General features: G+C 35.6%; 1 protein-coding gene across 3 annotated transcripts in view; it reads left to right on the top strand.

The window, feature by feature from the left end:
* ATAD2B (ATPase family AAA domain containing 2B) overlaps positions 1 to 17,425 on the top strand; it is a 75,106-nt gene that overhangs the window by 16,374 nt on the left and 41,307 nt on the right. For 2 of the 3 annotated variants that reach the window (XM_021529790.2, XM_021529789.2), the window contains exons 3-15: positions 1,229 to 1,275; positions 2,291 to 2,444; positions 4,489 to 4,591; positions 5,111 to 5,219; positions 6,384 to 6,500; positions 7,525 to 7,600; positions 9,184 to 9,282; positions 10,195 to 10,306; positions 10,736 to 10,851; positions 11,631 to 11,805; positions 12,592 to 12,680; positions 13,423 to 13,582; positions 14,505 to 14,595. In XM_021529790.2, the coding sequence (XP_021385465.1) occupies positions 1,229 to 1,275; positions 2,291 to 2,444; positions 4,489 to 4,591; positions 5,111 to 5,219; positions 6,384 to 6,500; positions 7,525 to 7,600; positions 9,184 to 9,282; positions 10,195 to 10,306; positions 10,736 to 10,851; positions 11,631 to 11,805; positions 12,592 to 12,680; positions 13,423 to 13,582; positions 14,505 to 14,595 (1,448 nt within the window). The remainder of the gene's footprint in view (positions 1 to 1,228; positions 1,276 to 2,290; positions 2,445 to 4,488; positions 4,592 to 5,110; positions 5,220 to 6,383; positions 6,501 to 7,524; positions 7,601 to 9,183; positions 9,283 to 10,194; positions 10,307 to 10,735; positions 10,852 to 11,630; positions 11,806 to 12,591; positions 12,681 to 13,422; positions 13,583 to 14,504; positions 14,596 to 17,425) is intronic. The other variant, XM_021529792.2, reaches the window with a different exon arrangement.

Here is a 17,425-nt window from a genome sequence, read left to right as displayed (position 1 = left end):
AGATGTAGTCTGAATTTTAGATTCTTGATGCATCCAAATTTAGTAAGGTAATTGGTATTTTTATGTAGTCATGCTATAAGAAGACATGATATTTTAATTAGGGAATCAGCGTTACCATCTTTAGGGAATGGGTAACGGTCAAGTTTATTTCTATTGTTGTTCAGCCTGGTAAGTAAATTTTACTGAATATAGCCTCAGTCTTGCCACATTTTTAGGATTCAAAGCAGAAGTAATTAATTTTATTTTATAACTCTGATTTCATAGTACTTTACAAAGAATCCTTGTATCCGTCAGGTTCCTCACATGGCTACAAGGGGCTGAGAGACAGTGTACACAGTATGTTCCTGATCCATGAACTTTCAGTTAATACTAATTATTTTGTAGATATGTATTTCATATTTATTTACATGTCAAAATCATTCTTGAAATGATTTGTATGTAAGAGTGACTGTAAGTCACTATTGGACTGTTGACTGCAAGGATGAAGTTTGCTTAAAAGCTTTGTAAATCTCAAAATAGATATCTTAAGTTTCTTGTGTTTATTTTTCTCTTTTAAAACAAAATAAATCTAACCATGGCCATTGGGAATGTATTGAAACTTGTGCCCCTTCTGTTTCTTTTGTTTGTAAGAGTAGACTTGTACTGGAGCGTCTAGAAATGTCAATGTACAAAAAGAAATATTTAATGCAGCTGGGAGAATTTAGATCATTGTGTCAAATGAAATTTGGCCAGGGTACTGAAAATCATATTGTTGCTCCTTTAGAACCCACTGCAACTTGTCTTTGCATCTGAAGTTTTATGTTGGTTCTGCCAAAATCCAAGGCACTGTGCTTAACAGTGATGTTGAGTCACTAAGACTTTCCAAAAGTTCTGTTACTTCTACTGGTTTATCCAAGGTGTTAGAATGATGATTACCTTTGGAGAGCTATACTAAGGTTCTGTTCTGAAATTTAAGGAGAGTGTTAACAGGACAAGGGCATGAAGAAAGATTAGGGAGATTAATCAGAGAGGTGCTTTGACAGTTGGGGACAGGGAGGGGTTTCATATAATTGGTATTGAGCAGTTTTGTCTTTACTAAGGTGTTGAGCGTGAAGCAGACTCTTCCAAGACTATTTCTTGGAAAGGAGAGTATCATGGAGCATTTTGCAGTCCAAGTTCTGTTTTCACTGTGTACCTTTTGCTTGGCTAAGGAATGTTAATGTTATTTGTATGTCTAATTTTCTCATAGGTTAACTTCTCAGCCTGGTGCTACACTACCAAATGGACGTAGCTTATGTAAGTGAATAATAGCAAAACTTTTTGTATCAGCTTTTGCATTAAGCAGTTTTATGTCAATGATTTTCAGTGGCATATGTTTTTGAGAACTTTACTGATTCCTTTGCAAGTTTTGACCAGAAAAGTTGCTGCTCAATTTTCTTCTGTTGCCATCTCGGATACTCTCTGTGGATATGGGGAACATTTTTAGATTAAAATCCATTTCTTTTCTCAATTCAGACCTCTTGGCTATGAACTCAATGTTTTCCTTAATTCCCAAATTACTGTTATGAGCTAATTTTGGCCTTCCTCTCTCAGTTGGTCTCTTTAATTTACTTAGTCTCTTTGCTCATCTGAAATTCGGCCTTTTGTGGTTCTTAACATTACTAACTCTATTGCTTTAGAGAGACCTGCCTTGTCTGCAGCTCCTGCTACCTTGAACAGTCTTCCTAAAAGCTTATATGTTACAAACTTGCCATTTCATTGCTTATCTCAGCTAAAACCACTTTGTCTTTTGTGTTCCTTTTTCATCAGTTCTGTCTTGTTTAATTTTGTGTTGACTCTATGTAAGTGTAATTTCATTAGTCATATTTGGTATTTTATTATTTATTGTGATGCCTAAGGAACAATTAGCAGTGGGATCTCTTTTTTTTGGCACTGTACAGAGTAGCTGTTACAGATTTGCTTGTGAAGTCAGTGTGTTGTATCTGGTCTTTTTATATTATATTTGAAAGACTAAGAATTGAAACTGTGGGCCAAATGTGCATTTTAATATTGATGCTAACTTAAAAATATTAAATGCTTAATTGAATGCCAAATTTTCATCATAGAATAAGATTATCATCTAAGGAAACAAGCTTGAATATGTAGAAATAACTTCTAAAATAACTTTGATAGGAATTAAATACAATTCTTTAGTTCATACTGTGCTTAATAACTTTTGGGTTATTGTCCTTGATAAGTATGCTCTTATTAATTCTTGTTTGTGAAAATGTTGTTTCCTGCATTTTGAAGTAGTAATACAAATTTCTCTTAGCTCTCAAAAGCCACCCCCTTCGAGGGGAAAAAAAGGGAGATGGGGACCATGCTTGCATAAACGGAGATATAGAAGTCAGAAAAAGTTGTCGGTCCAGGAAAAACAGATTTGAAACTTTGAATCAGAGTTTATTGTTTGATCAGCTAGTAAACAGGTATGTGGGGATACTACAGTTGTATTCACAAAGCATCTTAATGATTTTTTAAAATTAGAAACACCTGTGTTCCAGTGCCATGTCTGTGTTTTACTGTGGGGATGCATTGAGACAAGCTAGGCTGTGGTTTGAGTTACAGCTGGGTCTGTGCTGTGACTGCCATGGTGTCCATGCTCTAAATGCAGAGCAGCTTCCCAGGCTTTCACTGAGGAGTAAGTTACTCTGTCCTTACACCTGGATAAAGCTGTATGTTGGCAATTACTGCAGAGTGCCTGATGTGCTGTAAATCCACAGCCTAGTTTGTTTCTTGGTAACCTGTTTATGTAGTGATACCTTAAATGTTATGTAAATTGGTGATTAGCAGCAGTGCTTGGAAACATTCTAGATTTTCCTTGTATGATTTTGATCATAAAATATCAAAAGTTTGTAGCTTTCTTTTTTGTTTTTGTTTTTTACCATTTGTTAATAATTCACATAGGGTGGGTGTCACTTTTTGACATTTACTGTGCAGACAAAGTAGGTCAGGGAGGTACGGTCTGGTCTGAGCATAGGAATGGGAGCCAGAAATGCTTTTTTTGAAATACTATTTCTCTGTATCCCTGGGCAGGTCACTTAATATGTCCTGATCTTCCCACCTGTAAAACAGGTTTTAGCAGTCATATCTCTGAGTAACTGCTTTTTCCAGAGCTGGAAAATGATTTAAACACAAACATTTAATTGTCAAGAATGATCTTTATTTTTAAATGTATTCCCTTGAATCTTTTATTAATTTAATTTTCTTTTTTGATGTACTCAGTAACTACTTGGTATCAGTGTGCAAACTTATGTTGAGTTACATTTATATTTCTAGCTACAATTGAATCTCCCTCTCCTCATCAACAGTAGGGAAAAGTCTACCATGAAGGTTGTAATTTGATTAAGATCACGGAATTGAAGTCTGTATATGAGCTTACACTGATAACAGTGTGTCCCATAATCATTGGAGGTTTTTAAGAACAGGTTTGACAAAAGTCTGTCAGGAATGATTTAGGCTCTGCATGGCAGAGCACATTGACTTTTCCAGGTCCCTTCCAACCCTATTTTCTTTGGTAGCAAACTGCAGCATGATTTGGCTTGATACTGTTCTGTCACTCATCACAGATATTTTGGAATCATTGTTTAAAATGGAGAGGAGGTCTCATAATGAAAGTGTGGCCTTACTGACTTATGTCACCAGAACATCCTCTGTCTTCTTTATAAAGGCAGTCTTTCACCCTTTAGATTTACTTTTAAACAGCTTGAAAAAAAGGAAGTTACAGTTTCTGTCTTATAAATATGAAACAAATATAGTAGAATTCCAGTTGAAAGCTACTCTAATCACCATGGAGAGCAATAACATGGTCTTCAGGACAAGTGGCCAAATAATTGACTTTGCCTGGTTAATACTGTGTTGTTCTCTTCTTTAGCAGTGAGGCATCTTGGCCAGGGTTATCACTTACATACCACCACTGTTTTGACAGCTGTTTACAAATTCTCCAGATAATGAAAATGCTGACTAAGTAGTAGATGAGAAATGATCATGAGGTTAAATACTGGACGATGAGATTCTAGATGTTACTGATTTAACTAAAAGAAAATCCTGTATATTCTAGTATCTTTTTGAGGCCAGGGTAAGAAACTGTAAAGCTTATGGGGTGGAGGCATTAATTGCACTCCCATCATTATAATTATATAGGTGAAAAGCTTTACTTTATTATTTTGCAAATTTAATCTTAACTGACACCTAATCTATGTCTCAGCAGTTGCAAATTTATATACTGCAATTTATACTGAGCCAAATTCTTTTAAAAAGTTTGTTAAAATAGTACTGTCTACTTTCAACCCCAAACTTAAATACCATCAGCATTTCTTCTTTTGCATAGTTAGTTTATATTCTTTCAATTTTATTATAGTTAAGTTTGTAGTTAATTGATAGACAACTCAAGATGTTGAATGCTATGTCCAAAGTTCTGCATGTATTCTAAGACTGATTTTTTGTGTAAGTTAACTGTTGCATATATTTCAGTACTGCTGAGGCTGTCCTGCAGGAAATGGATAATATTAACATCAGGAGGAACAGGCGATCTGGTGAAGTAGAACGGCTGCGGATGTGGACAGATACAGAATTCGTAAGTGCAGTTTCTGAGATCTTCGGTAAAAGTCATATCAAGGCAGAGAATGTTTTTGCAAACAGGATACATTTTTCTGTGTCTCTGTTTAAATGTTTATGATTTTCTTCAGTGGATAACATTAAAATGCATGATAAACTAAAATTCACAGCTAAATTAGTGGACATGCTCTACATTGTCTCCTTTATTGATAAATTCACTGTCATGTCTCCTGATGTGCTATGGTGGTTCTTTGGTTTGAAGCATACTCTGGTAGCCTAGAAGCAGCAGGACCAGGGGCTGTCATCTGCTTTTTTCTTGAAAACTGATGTCACTCTGTATTAAGTGGACTAGGTACTGTCTGAGAGATTCATTTTAGCATCTATTAAATAAGACTGCTTTTGTAATCTACCTATGGAGATCTCTGCTGGAAAAACACTTAAGGACTAGAGATTGTGTGGAGCATTATTTACTGCACTGGGACTAATACTGAGTGAAATGGGACAGTACTGATGGAAGTGCATGTGAATTTTGTTCCAGGAAAATATGGATATGTATTCTCGAGTGAAAAGAAGGAGGAAGTCGCTGAGGAGAAATAGCTATGGGATTCAGAACCACCATGAAGTGTCTACAGAAGGGGAAGAAGAAGGTATGGGTTGTAAAAAATAGTGGGGGCTTGTCTGAAATGCTTACAAAATGAAGTTTTTCTTCCCATAAGAGAGCAATATATTGCACTTCAGAAAGCAGAACAAAGCCTGATTTCTAAATATTTGTAAAGTAAATTTCCTTCCTTCTGTTTTTCTTAATACTAAGTAATTGGAGCTTCCCTTCCATTCCTTGTAACAATTCTTTGGTGGAAATCAGGATGTGATGAATGTAGTCTACAACTATGTGTGTTCTAACTGACTTGATGTTTCTCATGTGCTGAGTGGCAATTATCAGAAAGAATTTGTAATAGTTAGGCCTGCATCCTTCCTTTGGGGTCAGGTATTAATTACAGTCTCCTTTCTGTCCACTGACATTTTAGAAGGCTTGTAGTTGTATTTGAAATTCTGCTTTCCTTTAAAAATTTGAATGAAACTGGTCCAGGGTTCCAAAATTACTAGGAAAGAAGACATTGTGCCTAACTTTGATGGCCTGATCAACATCATGCTTAGCCTCCTTAAAAAATCAGACTTAAGCTTTGGGTATCCATACAGGTTTCAGCATAATGCATCTCAATTTTTAATTTAAACTGCTGTGGAAGTTATGGTTTGTCCCAGTTAATAAGGATGCAGTACTAGTTCTGAGATCCATGGATGAAAATTCCGATCCTGTTAACAGATGGGCCTATGTTGTGCCTTTATACACAAAGTTTATAAAGTGTATTTCTGTCTTACTTTGCTTTGTTTAAAAGTGATACTGTGAATCATAAAGTTGTACTTATTTTCATGCTGTGTCAAAGATTTGATTTGTTGAGTCTTCTATGGGAAAAGAGAAGAAAGGAATTGTCCTTAATTTGAAGGATGTTTACTGAAGAAAAAATACAGTGGATAGAAGTGATGTTTGAAGTATTTTACAACTAAAGCTGTTTTGAATTAATTTATTTTTCTTTTCCTTTCCAGAATTTTGTGTAAAAAACTAGAAGGAAATTTGAAAATGTGCTGTAGATTTATCACAGCCTTCAAATTTCCACAGATTTGACAATTAATAAATTTGTTAGTTAATAAATGGGTAGTAATTCTCAATGACTATTAAAAAGTTAATTTTTTAGGATGAAAGTAGCTCTGACATGAAGTGGAAGTCTTCTGAAAATATTTTTACCCACCAACAGAGTCTCAGGAAGAAGATGGAGATATAGAAGTAGAAGAAGCTGAGGGGGAAGAAAATGATCGGCCATATAATCTCAGACAGAGAAAAACTGTTGAGAGATACCAGGCCCCTCCAATAGGTGAGGAACAGACAGTGCTTGACCTGCAGCAGTACCATGGATGTGGGGAGGGAATAGTTGGATGGCTCTTTCTCACCCCTGACAGAGTAACAGGGATTTTGTGGTTTTCACCCTGACCTGCTGTGGTTCACCATGTGGATGGGACTGCTGAGACACAGTCTGTCAGTTTGTCAGTGGTGGTGGCATTGCTGCTTCATTGATCTCTGCAAATACCACCCTATGCTGGGCCCAGGGTTGGGGGTGAAGGGTTTAGGTCAAGAAATACTTGGCAGAAAGCAATCTACTAAATTAGGTGATTACATAGAAAAAATAGTTACTGTTATGCCTGCTTCTCTTCTTGAGTGGTAAGGCTAATTCATAACTGTGCATAAATGGCATAGGAGCCATTATCACAAATGAGAAATCTCAGGTATTTCAGTTGGAAGGAATCTGTAGTGCAGCTGCCTGACTGTTTCAGGGCTGACAAAAAGCATGTTATTCAGGTCATTGTCCAAATGCCTCTTATGACAGATTCGGGGCATCAACCACTTCTTTAAGGAAGCCTTTTGCAATGTTGGACCACCCTCTCTGTAAAGAAATGCTTGTTCCTGTCAAGTTTGAGTTTTCCCTGATGCAGCTTTGAACTATTTCCGCAAGTCGAAGGATCATGGGATATGATTTCTTTGATAAAGAACTGCTATGGTTTATTTGTTCAGAAAGATTTCAAGACATCCCATATTATCAGCTATGAAGAGGTTTCTGTATGGAGTTTAATGTCCTGCAAATAAACTCAAAATACTAGAGCCCTGGTTGAGTTACATTCTGTGCCATGACAGACACAGCTCTGTAATTTGAGGAGGGTGAGGATGGAATTCCCATGCCTGCATCAAGCCACGTACAGTGACAGTGACAAAGGCCCCCTGCCCAATTCTTTCTTTAAGCTTTTAGAGAAACCAGTGATAACTGTATTGATGAAAATTGGTAATCCAGCACTTCTGTGCTGCATTAAGATTAGTTGGTTATTCTTTTTAAATTGATGTTACAGTGCCAGCTCATCAAAAAAAGAGAGAAAATACACTGTTTGATATTCACAGATCTCCTGCAAGAAGAAGCCATATCAGGTAAATGTCACTCTTTTGGTGTGTAATTGTTTGTTTTCCTTTAGTACATTTTGGTAGCTTTTGATTTTCAAACCATTTCAAACTCATTCAGTGAGTTGCAGTTCATTCACACATGTGAGCGGGTCTTGAATTGTATCCTAGATTCAGACCCTGATCAGCATCCAGACAGGAGTATCATGGCACTTTCTAAACCTACTAGAAGCTTTGTGCTACACAGAACGGAAACAGGTGTGCTACAAGTACTGGAAAGAATCATGCATGGCACACTGTAGCTTTCTCTATAAGGCCATATATGTAATATTTAATTTGAATGCATCATTTTTAAAAAATATCCCCTTACTCTTCTACAAAACCGAGCAAAACAGGTTAATATTTTTTATTTCCTTTCACGTCAAATTTTATTCAAGAATTATCAACCATTTAATAAAATATTTAGCAAGCATAATTTTTGACTCTTATGTTTTGTGTCAAATAAGTCTGGAATGTATCAAGTTGTCTTGGAAACTGTCTGTAGGCTTTATGTAACAAAACAGATGAGATTACAGCTTAAAACATTTTTTAAAAAATAAACTTACTTGAAGCTTCAAAAAGACAAATCTGTCCATGAACAGAATCCAAGTAAATGATACTAGTCATAGCTGAAACGCTTATCTATTTGCTCAGTTTAATGGCATAATGAAAATATATAAAGTAAATAAAGTAATAGCTGAATCTTAGGATTCTAAATTGCTTGATATTCTCTTTGATAGATTTTGAAATGTATCTAATTTTTGGTCATTGAACAGTAAAACTGATAGACCATGTTATCCATTGGCAAAAACCAGTTAATTAAGCACATGATCATGTTCATACAAATAATGCAGCTTACTATATTCACTTAAAATCCAAGACTTTTTACTAGTAACCAACTTCTTAATGCAAAAAGTGCTGACTATTTCAACCGATATCCAGCTCAACACCTTTTTGTACAGAAGATTCAATGTACGCTCTTTAATATTTCTGAAATACTCCTTTTTGTGAAATACTGTGATACTAAAATAAGAAAGGGTTCATTCAGACTTTGGATAGTAATTTTACTTGGATTCAGATGAGAAGTACAGGTATTTTGAAAGCCTGTTCTGCTATTCAGAATTAATAACTTCGTAAAAAGAGGTTATATACTTTGTGAAGTATGGAATTTTTTCAAAGAATATGTAAAGGAAAGCATCAAACTGAGTAAGGAGAATTTGGTATATCTGTTATGTTAGAGGTGGCTAAAGTGGTTGGAAACTTTCCAAGTACAATTGCAGCTTATTGATTGAATATTCAAATCGCATTGCTGAGGTAGCTTGGACTGGACCACACATGTTACAGGGCTCTGCTGTTCTAGTAATGTTCATTTGCATTCAGATAATCACTGTGGCAGTAAGAGCTGTTGTTCCCCTCTCACATTATTTTGATACTTGATCAGCTAGATTTTGCATGCATCTCAAACCTGAACAATACTGTACTTGGAATTTCAGTTTCATTTTTATAGAAGAACCAAACATGCCATTCTACCTCAAAAAAGACTGAGTTTCCTGTTTGTTTTGCCACTTCAATAGGAGAAAGAAGCATGCCATTCACAGCAGCGATACAACCTCTTCAGATGAAGAACGTTTTGAAAGAAGAAAATCTAAAAGCATAGCCAGAGCAAGAAATAGGTATCAAAACACCCTTGGAGTGGTTGATTTTATTATATATCAGAAAACAAGGAGAACTAGTCTATAATGTTTTATGAGTTCCTGCAGACTTTTGATTCTGCCTGTAATTACCTGCAGATGCGGTTTAGGGGTAATGTTGGCTTTATATTAATACAGGTTTTGGAGTTTTATGAGTAGATAATTATAAATAGTGATAAAAAGATGGAAATACAAGAGTAGCTGTTTGAGTCACTTGGGTTATAAAAAACGAACTCCTCTTGGTTAAAATACCATTAGTGTAACTTAGTCCTAATTAATTCATTTGTACTCTCAGCTCTTCCCTCTTCCTCTTGTGTAAGAGTTCATACATTCTACACACACAGTGCACATTTTTTTGACCTTACATGTATTGAGCAGTAATCTAAAAGTGGAAGATTATTCAGTGGTACTAGGTAGGAAGATTTCTACAGGCAAAACGTTTCCTCATCTTTTTTCCAACTCTTCTTGTCTGCCACATCGTTCCCTTTCTATTGCAAGTAATTCAAGCAATGTACAATAACCCTAAGTGTAGTTCTGAGCGTAACCTGTCTTACTAGTACCTTTCTTCCTCCCTTTAACTATGTAGTTAGCCTGCTGTAGTATCTGTGTAGGGGTTTAAAGGAAGGAAATATTGTTTCTTCTGTGTTCATTCAAAATAATCTATCCAGCCTAGTTCTTCAGATTGAAATATGTGTATGGATGCATAAAGCTAACTTTTTATGCTAAGGAACTTACAGATATATAACTGTAGCTACCACAAAAAAGATTAGTTTTGTTTACCAGTTTGGGAAGGTTATCTGTTTATGTAGTAAAAGGCATTTAACCTCTTGTTCTTCACCGCCAAGCAATAAAAGCAGAACAGTATTTATTGGGTGTTTGTTCATTGTTGAGCAGGTGCCTGCCTTTAAACTTCAGAGCGGAAGATTTAGCTAGTGGAATCCTTCGAGAACGTGTGAAAGTTGGGGCGAGTTTGGCTGATGTTGACCCAATGATTGTTGATAAATCGGTAGGTTTTCTTAGAGCTTTTTATCTTAGTTCCCTGAATTATACATAAGCAGAATTCTCCACAGCTTTGTATTGATGTTGAAGTAAATTCATAAAAAAGCTCACTGATTCTTTTTTAAAATTTAATTTTATTATTACCAAAGCTTTTGTTTCCTTATTCCTTTGTACTACAAAGCATTTGCTTGGGGGCTTAGGCTGGACCTCTGTAGATGTCCAGGCAGCCCTTGCACAGTTTTCTTGTAAACCACATAAACCTCAGGTGGACAGCCAAGAGTTGACTTTCTCAACTGGTTTTTTCACGCTTTTAAAATTCAGGGAAATCCTGTTGATCAGTGCAATGTTTTTTCTAATTTGTTTTCAAATGTTTTATAAGGTGCTTTTGTGGAAAGCTGTTACAATATAAACTTAATATGGTTTCTTTTTTCCTAAGGTGTGTTTTGATAGTATAGGGGGATTGAGCCATCATATCCTTGCACTTAAGGAAATGGTAGTGTTTCCTCTTCTCTATCCAGAAATATTTGAAAAATTCAAAATTCAGCCACCAAGGTAGGAGTATTTCTCTCACTGTTGCCTTTTTTTTATTAAGGTCTGAGGAATTGAAAATACATAGGAAGTTGATTCTTTCCCTGAAGTGTTTTACAGTTCAAATAGATTTATGTTTTTGCTTGTCTATGAGAATATGTAATAAGCAGGATGAAGAATTAAAAAAACCTAGTATATTTTTCGTGTGGGAGGAAGGTAAACTTTGTGATTTGGTTAAAGAAAGAATTCTCATGTCTTTTATTTAGTAGTACCTCGCCTTTTTTCCCATTATGTTATTAAATATTTTACTAGATGAAGCAAAATGCTGATGTTCTCTCAATATTATTATACTGGGATTATAATATTTAATAATGAGGCATCTTGGTATGTGATTTAAATGGGTGCATGGTGTCTAAGTCAATCGAAAAATTGGGGGTATTTTTGTCACTTAATTACTTCATTCCAAATTGCAAACATTGATTAAGGTGTTACTTAAAATCTAATACTTGAAGAGGTGGTATTTAACTATTGTAAAAGAATCCTTTGGAAACTTAATATGCTTTTGATTAATATTCTTTAAAAATGAAAGTTCTACTGATTTGAAAGCTTAAAACAATCTTAGATTTTATGAAGTCATGTTAATACTGCAACATGTTAATAATACAGTAATACAATACTACTACAAAATAGGAGATCTTAAGTCATTCTTCTCCAGGCTCCCTGTCTTCATTATAAAATTTGACTTGGAGTTTTTCAGGAGACGTAAAATAAGTTTGTGACTGTGTTGATCCATTTATCTTCAGGGGCTGTTTATTCTATGGTCCTCCTGGAACAGGTAAAACCTTGGTAGCTAGAGCTCTAGCTAATGAATGCAGTCAAGGAGACAAAAAGGTGGCTTTCTTTATGAGGAAAGGAGCAGACTGTCTCAGTAAGTGGGTTGGTGAATCTGAACGTCAGCTTCGACTCCTTTTTGATCAGGTTAGAAGAAAATACAGTTTTTTAATATAATTTCTCTGTATGTTGTGTTTTGTGGTTTAGGTAGCCAAAGATACTTGAAATTGAAACTAAATAACAGTACATTTTCTTAAATTAAGAAGGATTTTACCAAATAGCATACTTAGATGAAAAGAATAGGGGAATACTGACAGTAGTTTTTCTTGCTCTGGAAACACAGACAAAGAAGTCTTTTGATTTGTACATTCATGCAGCAAAGTAGTTTGGGGAAAAGTTGGGGGAAAAAAAATCAGTCACTGAGTTTGTGTTTGACTGGCATGTTCAAGATAGGTGCTGCAGAGGGGAGTGCAAAATGCCTTGGTTGTGTATCTATCCTATTGTTCTTTTTTGGCTTAGACGAGACTGGACAGAATAGAGAGTCACACAAAGCAGAAAAATGCAGTAGCTCAAAGAAAAGTAGTTGTCAGATAGAGATGTCTAAACAAACAGATTATGAGCAGATAAGATAATGTTTTCTGTAACAGAGTGTAAGGTGTGTGTTTGTCTTTAACCTGTCCAGCACACAGTAAAACTGGTACACTGGTGCCATCTTGCTTACTCGAAGTAGACTGCACTCTGCTTTGCTTTGAAACACTGCTGGAGTTGGAAATTTGGTTTTCATTTCAAACTTTACACTTTCTAACAAAGATGTCTCAATATATGTGTTAGTTTAGCATGTAATGCTTTCTAGTGAAAGCAGTTTTCAATGTTGATGGATAAATTAGGAATTAACAGTGAATTCAATTTTTTTTTTTGTTTATTGCATACCAGGCATACTTGATGAGACCCTCTATAATCTTTTTTGATGAAATAGATGGTTTGGCTCCAGTTCGTTCTAGCAGACAAGATCAGATTCACAGGTAATATTTCTTCTATGCTGCCATTATCTTGGTATAGGGTACATTACATTAAATGTAATTTTTTCTCATTCCATAGGAAAGATTTTTATTTTTTCTGAAGCCCACTTAAACTAGAAAGGACAGACTGTTTTTTTGGTGTGGAAAGTAGTCTTTTCATTCCTTCAGGCAAACTGTAATTTGCTGAGAATTGAATTGCAGTGACAATTACCCTTCAGCCACATTATTAACTACAAGATTTCAACAGCCATTCCTTGATTTCTTGCTTTGTGCTGTAAACAGATTGTCTGTTACCAGCCCAATAGAATAACCAGGTGAAAAAATGTTATTCTAACATTATGAATTGTAATATTCTATCAATGAACTGAACTCACCTTTGATTATATACAAACATATCTTGTGTTGCTGTTGTGTCATTTTTTAGAACATTTCTTACAAAAATTTTCTGTTGGCTGAAATGTTTTGTGGCTGCTTGTATCTCAGTTTTGCTGTGCTCTCTATGGCAACACACTTGTGCCTGTCATTCTATAAGTGGTGGTATTTATGTGTCCATCTCTCTCCACTCTGCTGAGAGAAATTTGGGGCCAGCAGACCAGGTGGCCAGTGGAACTTACAAGACTTGAAACTGTTATGCACCTGTTTGTAGCTTAGTTTTTTTCTTTTGAATATATTAATGTTACATTTGTAAATTGAAAAGTTCTTGCAGTGTTCCTTATGTTTCCTTATTCTGAAAACTCTCTTGTAGCTCTATAGTGTCTACTCTTCTTGCCCTCATGGATGGACTGGATAACAGAGGGGAAATAGTTGTAATTGGTGCTACAAACAGACTGGATTCTATAGATCCTGCACTCAGGAGACCTGGTCGCTTTGACAGGGAATTTCTTTTCAACTTGCCTGACAAGAAGGTAAAACCTGGAAAGGAGAATTATTAATAAATATCTTTAGTATACTAAACATTTGAATGCCTGACAACCAAGCTTATGAAATAAAAATATTCATTCTTGCTTGTAAGAATGTTTCATTTAGGAGGACATTTTTAGAACAAAGAGATTGTATACATAAAGCTGTATTGAGCTTCAGATCTTCAGGATATAGCTAAAACTAAACAGAAGTAAATTATTCACCATAAACTGAATTACTTATCTCAAAACTATGGATTTGTGTAATGAACCCTAACTATGTGGGGGCTTGAGACTTATGGTAAGATAAAATAACTTTAAATCTGGTAGACTTCTAAGCATGTAAAAAATGTAGATGCACAGCCAGGCATTACAGGAACATTTCAGTTCCTTTTTCTAAACTTACATAAACTCAGCCATAATACTTCATGAATTTATACTTAAAATTAAACGTGCTTTTTATATGGATAGATTTATTTAGGTTCTGTAGAAGTTTTAGCTGGAATTGTTTTGGGATTCATGTGTATGTGCTATGCTACTCAACTCAACCTGTTAAATGGTGAGGCCTTTGACAGTAGAACCTGTAACTCATAGGTGCAGTAATTAAAAACGGAATTATAAAACTATGATAATTCCTAATAGAACATGAGTTTTAATCAGTTCATGTATAATAATGTTGATCAAACAGAAATTAAAATGTGTAACTGGCAAAAAAAGTATTGCTTATATATGAAATTAAAAAGAAGAGAAAAGCTTTGTTCTTGAGAGACTCTGGAGTGCTAAGTTCTATTTTATGTGTCTCAGTTACATGCCAAAAGCAGGTAAAGTAACTATAGATTCACATGAATAAAGAATATTTTTTTTATATTATATAGATTTGATTTGCTAGTTTTTTAATCTCATTTTCCTTTCTTCATTTTAAAATCAGGCACGAAAGCACATTTTGCAAATTCACACCAGGGATTGGAACCCCAAATTGTCAGATCCTTTCTTAGGAGAACTGGCTGAAAAATGTGTTGGTGAGTGTTATGTTATTAGTACTTTTCCTGTAGAAGCTTTTTCTTCTGTGTAAAAGTTCAGAGGTATGCTATATCTATCAAGTTTTTCTTATTTCTGCCTTTCTAAACTTCTGTACTTTGAACAACACTATTTTTGTAGTAACAAACGTGTTTCTGTCTTACTAAAACACAAAATGAGTAGCTAGTAGTCATTTGAAAATTCAACCATGTTTCCTTTCTGTGATGTCACTGTCCTTAGGTAAGATGCATACCCTTAAAGAGAAGCAAAGTAAAGTTGGAATTGGAGTCTTTAGGTAGACTTCCCATTAAAGTAGTATATTACAAAAGAGATAGGCAGATTTGGGTTTTTTTCTATCGACTTTCTGCGAAAAGAAAGCACTACTTGTGTGTGGGGTTCTTGTGTTTTGTTTGTTTCTTACTGACTGGCATGTTCTCCTCTGACATAAATCCAACAAACTAACCAGCCTGTCTAAAGATGAATTTTTTTTCCAGATTGCTAGCACAGAACAACCTCAAAGTGTAGACATAGGTAGGGGAGGAAAAAATGCACTGCAACATAAATACATTAAATACACTTTGGGAGCTCACAAAGACCTGCTGTACTGAATGGAGGTTGGTTGTTCAAGATAAGCCTGCTGTTTAAATCTAAACAGAAATAATCCCAAATATTAGAATAGTGAATTTAACAGAGGAAATGACCCTAAAGCACACACCACAAAATCTTCTCAACAACTTGTCATGCAAAGATACATCCTCTGTCAGACATCTGCTTGGACGAGCACTGAAGTTCTCAGAAAAAGAACAGTCTCAAATACCTGTGCTTCGGAATCCATCATCAGGGAATGTAAGAACTTTAAATTGAACATCAGTCCATTCAGTCAGCTACAGTACATCCGAATTATCCTCTTCATCCGCAGGGACATCTCTCATCGAAGCAGCATCCCTCCGCTTTTGATGCACAAAGACCTCAACGTCTTCTGGTGAGGAGAAAACATAACTATCCAGCAAACTCCAGTTTAAGCTTTGCCGGGTATAACACAGCACACAACAAACCCGTTTCATGTAAATTCTGCTTGAATTATGCAAACTAGTGGTGCTGCATAGTGGGAGAGAGGGGAATAGGTGGGAAAAAACCACAGATGTTTCTTTAAAAATTCACCATATTTTTTCATTGAGAGCACAGTATTTTAAGTTTCAGACAATAGGGAAGGCCATTTGTACATTTGACTGGAAGACATTCTTTGTGCTCCATAAAGCCTGTCAGTTCTGTGGAAGTCAGCTAACAAAAAGAAACACCCTTTTCTGTTTTCCTTGGCTTTCCTGCTCTCCAGCTACTGTACACTTGACTGTCTTCATTCTGTATCTTGGAATTTAAGTGTTTCCATATATCCAAGATTAAAATCTTTGAGGTATTACACAAAGTCTTTTCAAAACAGCTGAAGTAAGACTGGTGTAACTTCTTCACCTTGAGAGTGCCTCATCATTTCTGTAAGTGAAATCTGCAACAAAGATTTAAACAGTCTTTTTCAGATTCTTTGTGGCCATTGCCAGTGAGACTCATTGGCACACATGTATGTCTGTGATAATAGTTTCTATCAGTCTGCTACTCCTCTTGTGCACATGTTTTGGTTAGAAACAAACAACCAACCTTCCCCTCCAGAAAAATAACACCCCTTCTTCCCTAAGTAAAAGCTGCCTAGACTTGGCAGGCTTTTGGCACAGCATGGTTGATACCTCTCTCCAGTTCAGCAGACTTGGCAACATTTAACTCCAAGCTTTTGGATCCTAATGAAGAAAACTGCTGAAATACTCCCAAAGCAAATGCCTTTGGGAAAGCAGGTGTATGTGCGACTCAGAACTTCTTATGATCCAGGGGTGTAATTAGAAGGAAATTGGAAGGGAAAAGCCCCAGAACTTGCAAAAAATAGGTTATTTCCTGAGGGTTGATTTTTGTCCCAGGTTATGGATTACAACCTTTTAGTGGATTTCTGTGTATGTGAGAATTAAAGACTACTTCCCTGAATGGCCTCATGACTGCAATGTGTGTGAGATAAACGGAAGCAACTTGGGGAGAGTACAGCATTGCTCAGAAGACCACACACTTATGTCTTGTTAGTATTTTCAGTAAACACACATAATTACTATATTTTTTCTCTTTACTGGAGATGGGTCCCAGATACTCTTAACTTTAGAAATCCTTTCTTATCTCTTGTGCTTATTCCCTTGTTTGGAATGGTTACTTTCTGTAGCTAGAGAGACTTACCTACGAACTCAGCCTTGCAGGAAACAAAACATACTAGCAACTAGCAACTGAAAAAGTGTGAATTCCTCCATCTGGCATTTTGCAGATGAATCTTTTTACAATGTAGTAAGGGTTATTTAAATAATGTTATTAAATAGAATTATAAAGAAACAAACTATTGTGCTGAAGATACTTGTTAAAAATATTCTGTGCTTGTTATTGCAGAAGTGTTTTATGGTAAAATTATACCATTTAGGTTTTTCTTTCCCATCCTCATGTAATGATGGTGGGGGAGATTTTGGCATTAGCATTCCTGTTTTTCACAATTCTTTAAAATAAACCTAGTAGTAATTTTCATCTCTGTCATCATACTGAGTTGTTTGCTAACTCTCTTTCCCTGCAGTCATTTTGAGAGGTTTGTAGGGAGTTGCACAACATAAAGTGGAAGAAGTGGTCAAAATTGTTCACCTAAATTCTTTACCCCATTCAGTAGCACTTTGTTGTGGGGTTTAAGGTGGGTTTTAGGCAGGAGAAATTTTTAAAAGTACACAATTTCTGCACAGTAGAGGTGGCTGGAAAATTTTGGTG

This window comes from Lonchura striata, chromosome 3 (genome assembly GCF_046129695.1).
Source record: "Lonchura striata isolate bLonStr1 chromosome 3, bLonStr1.mat, whole genome shotgun sequence".
NCBI lineage: Eukaryota > Metazoa > Chordata > Aves > Passeriformes > Estrildidae > Lonchura > Lonchura striata.
This window is presented reverse-complemented; position numbering and strand designations above follow the sequence as displayed.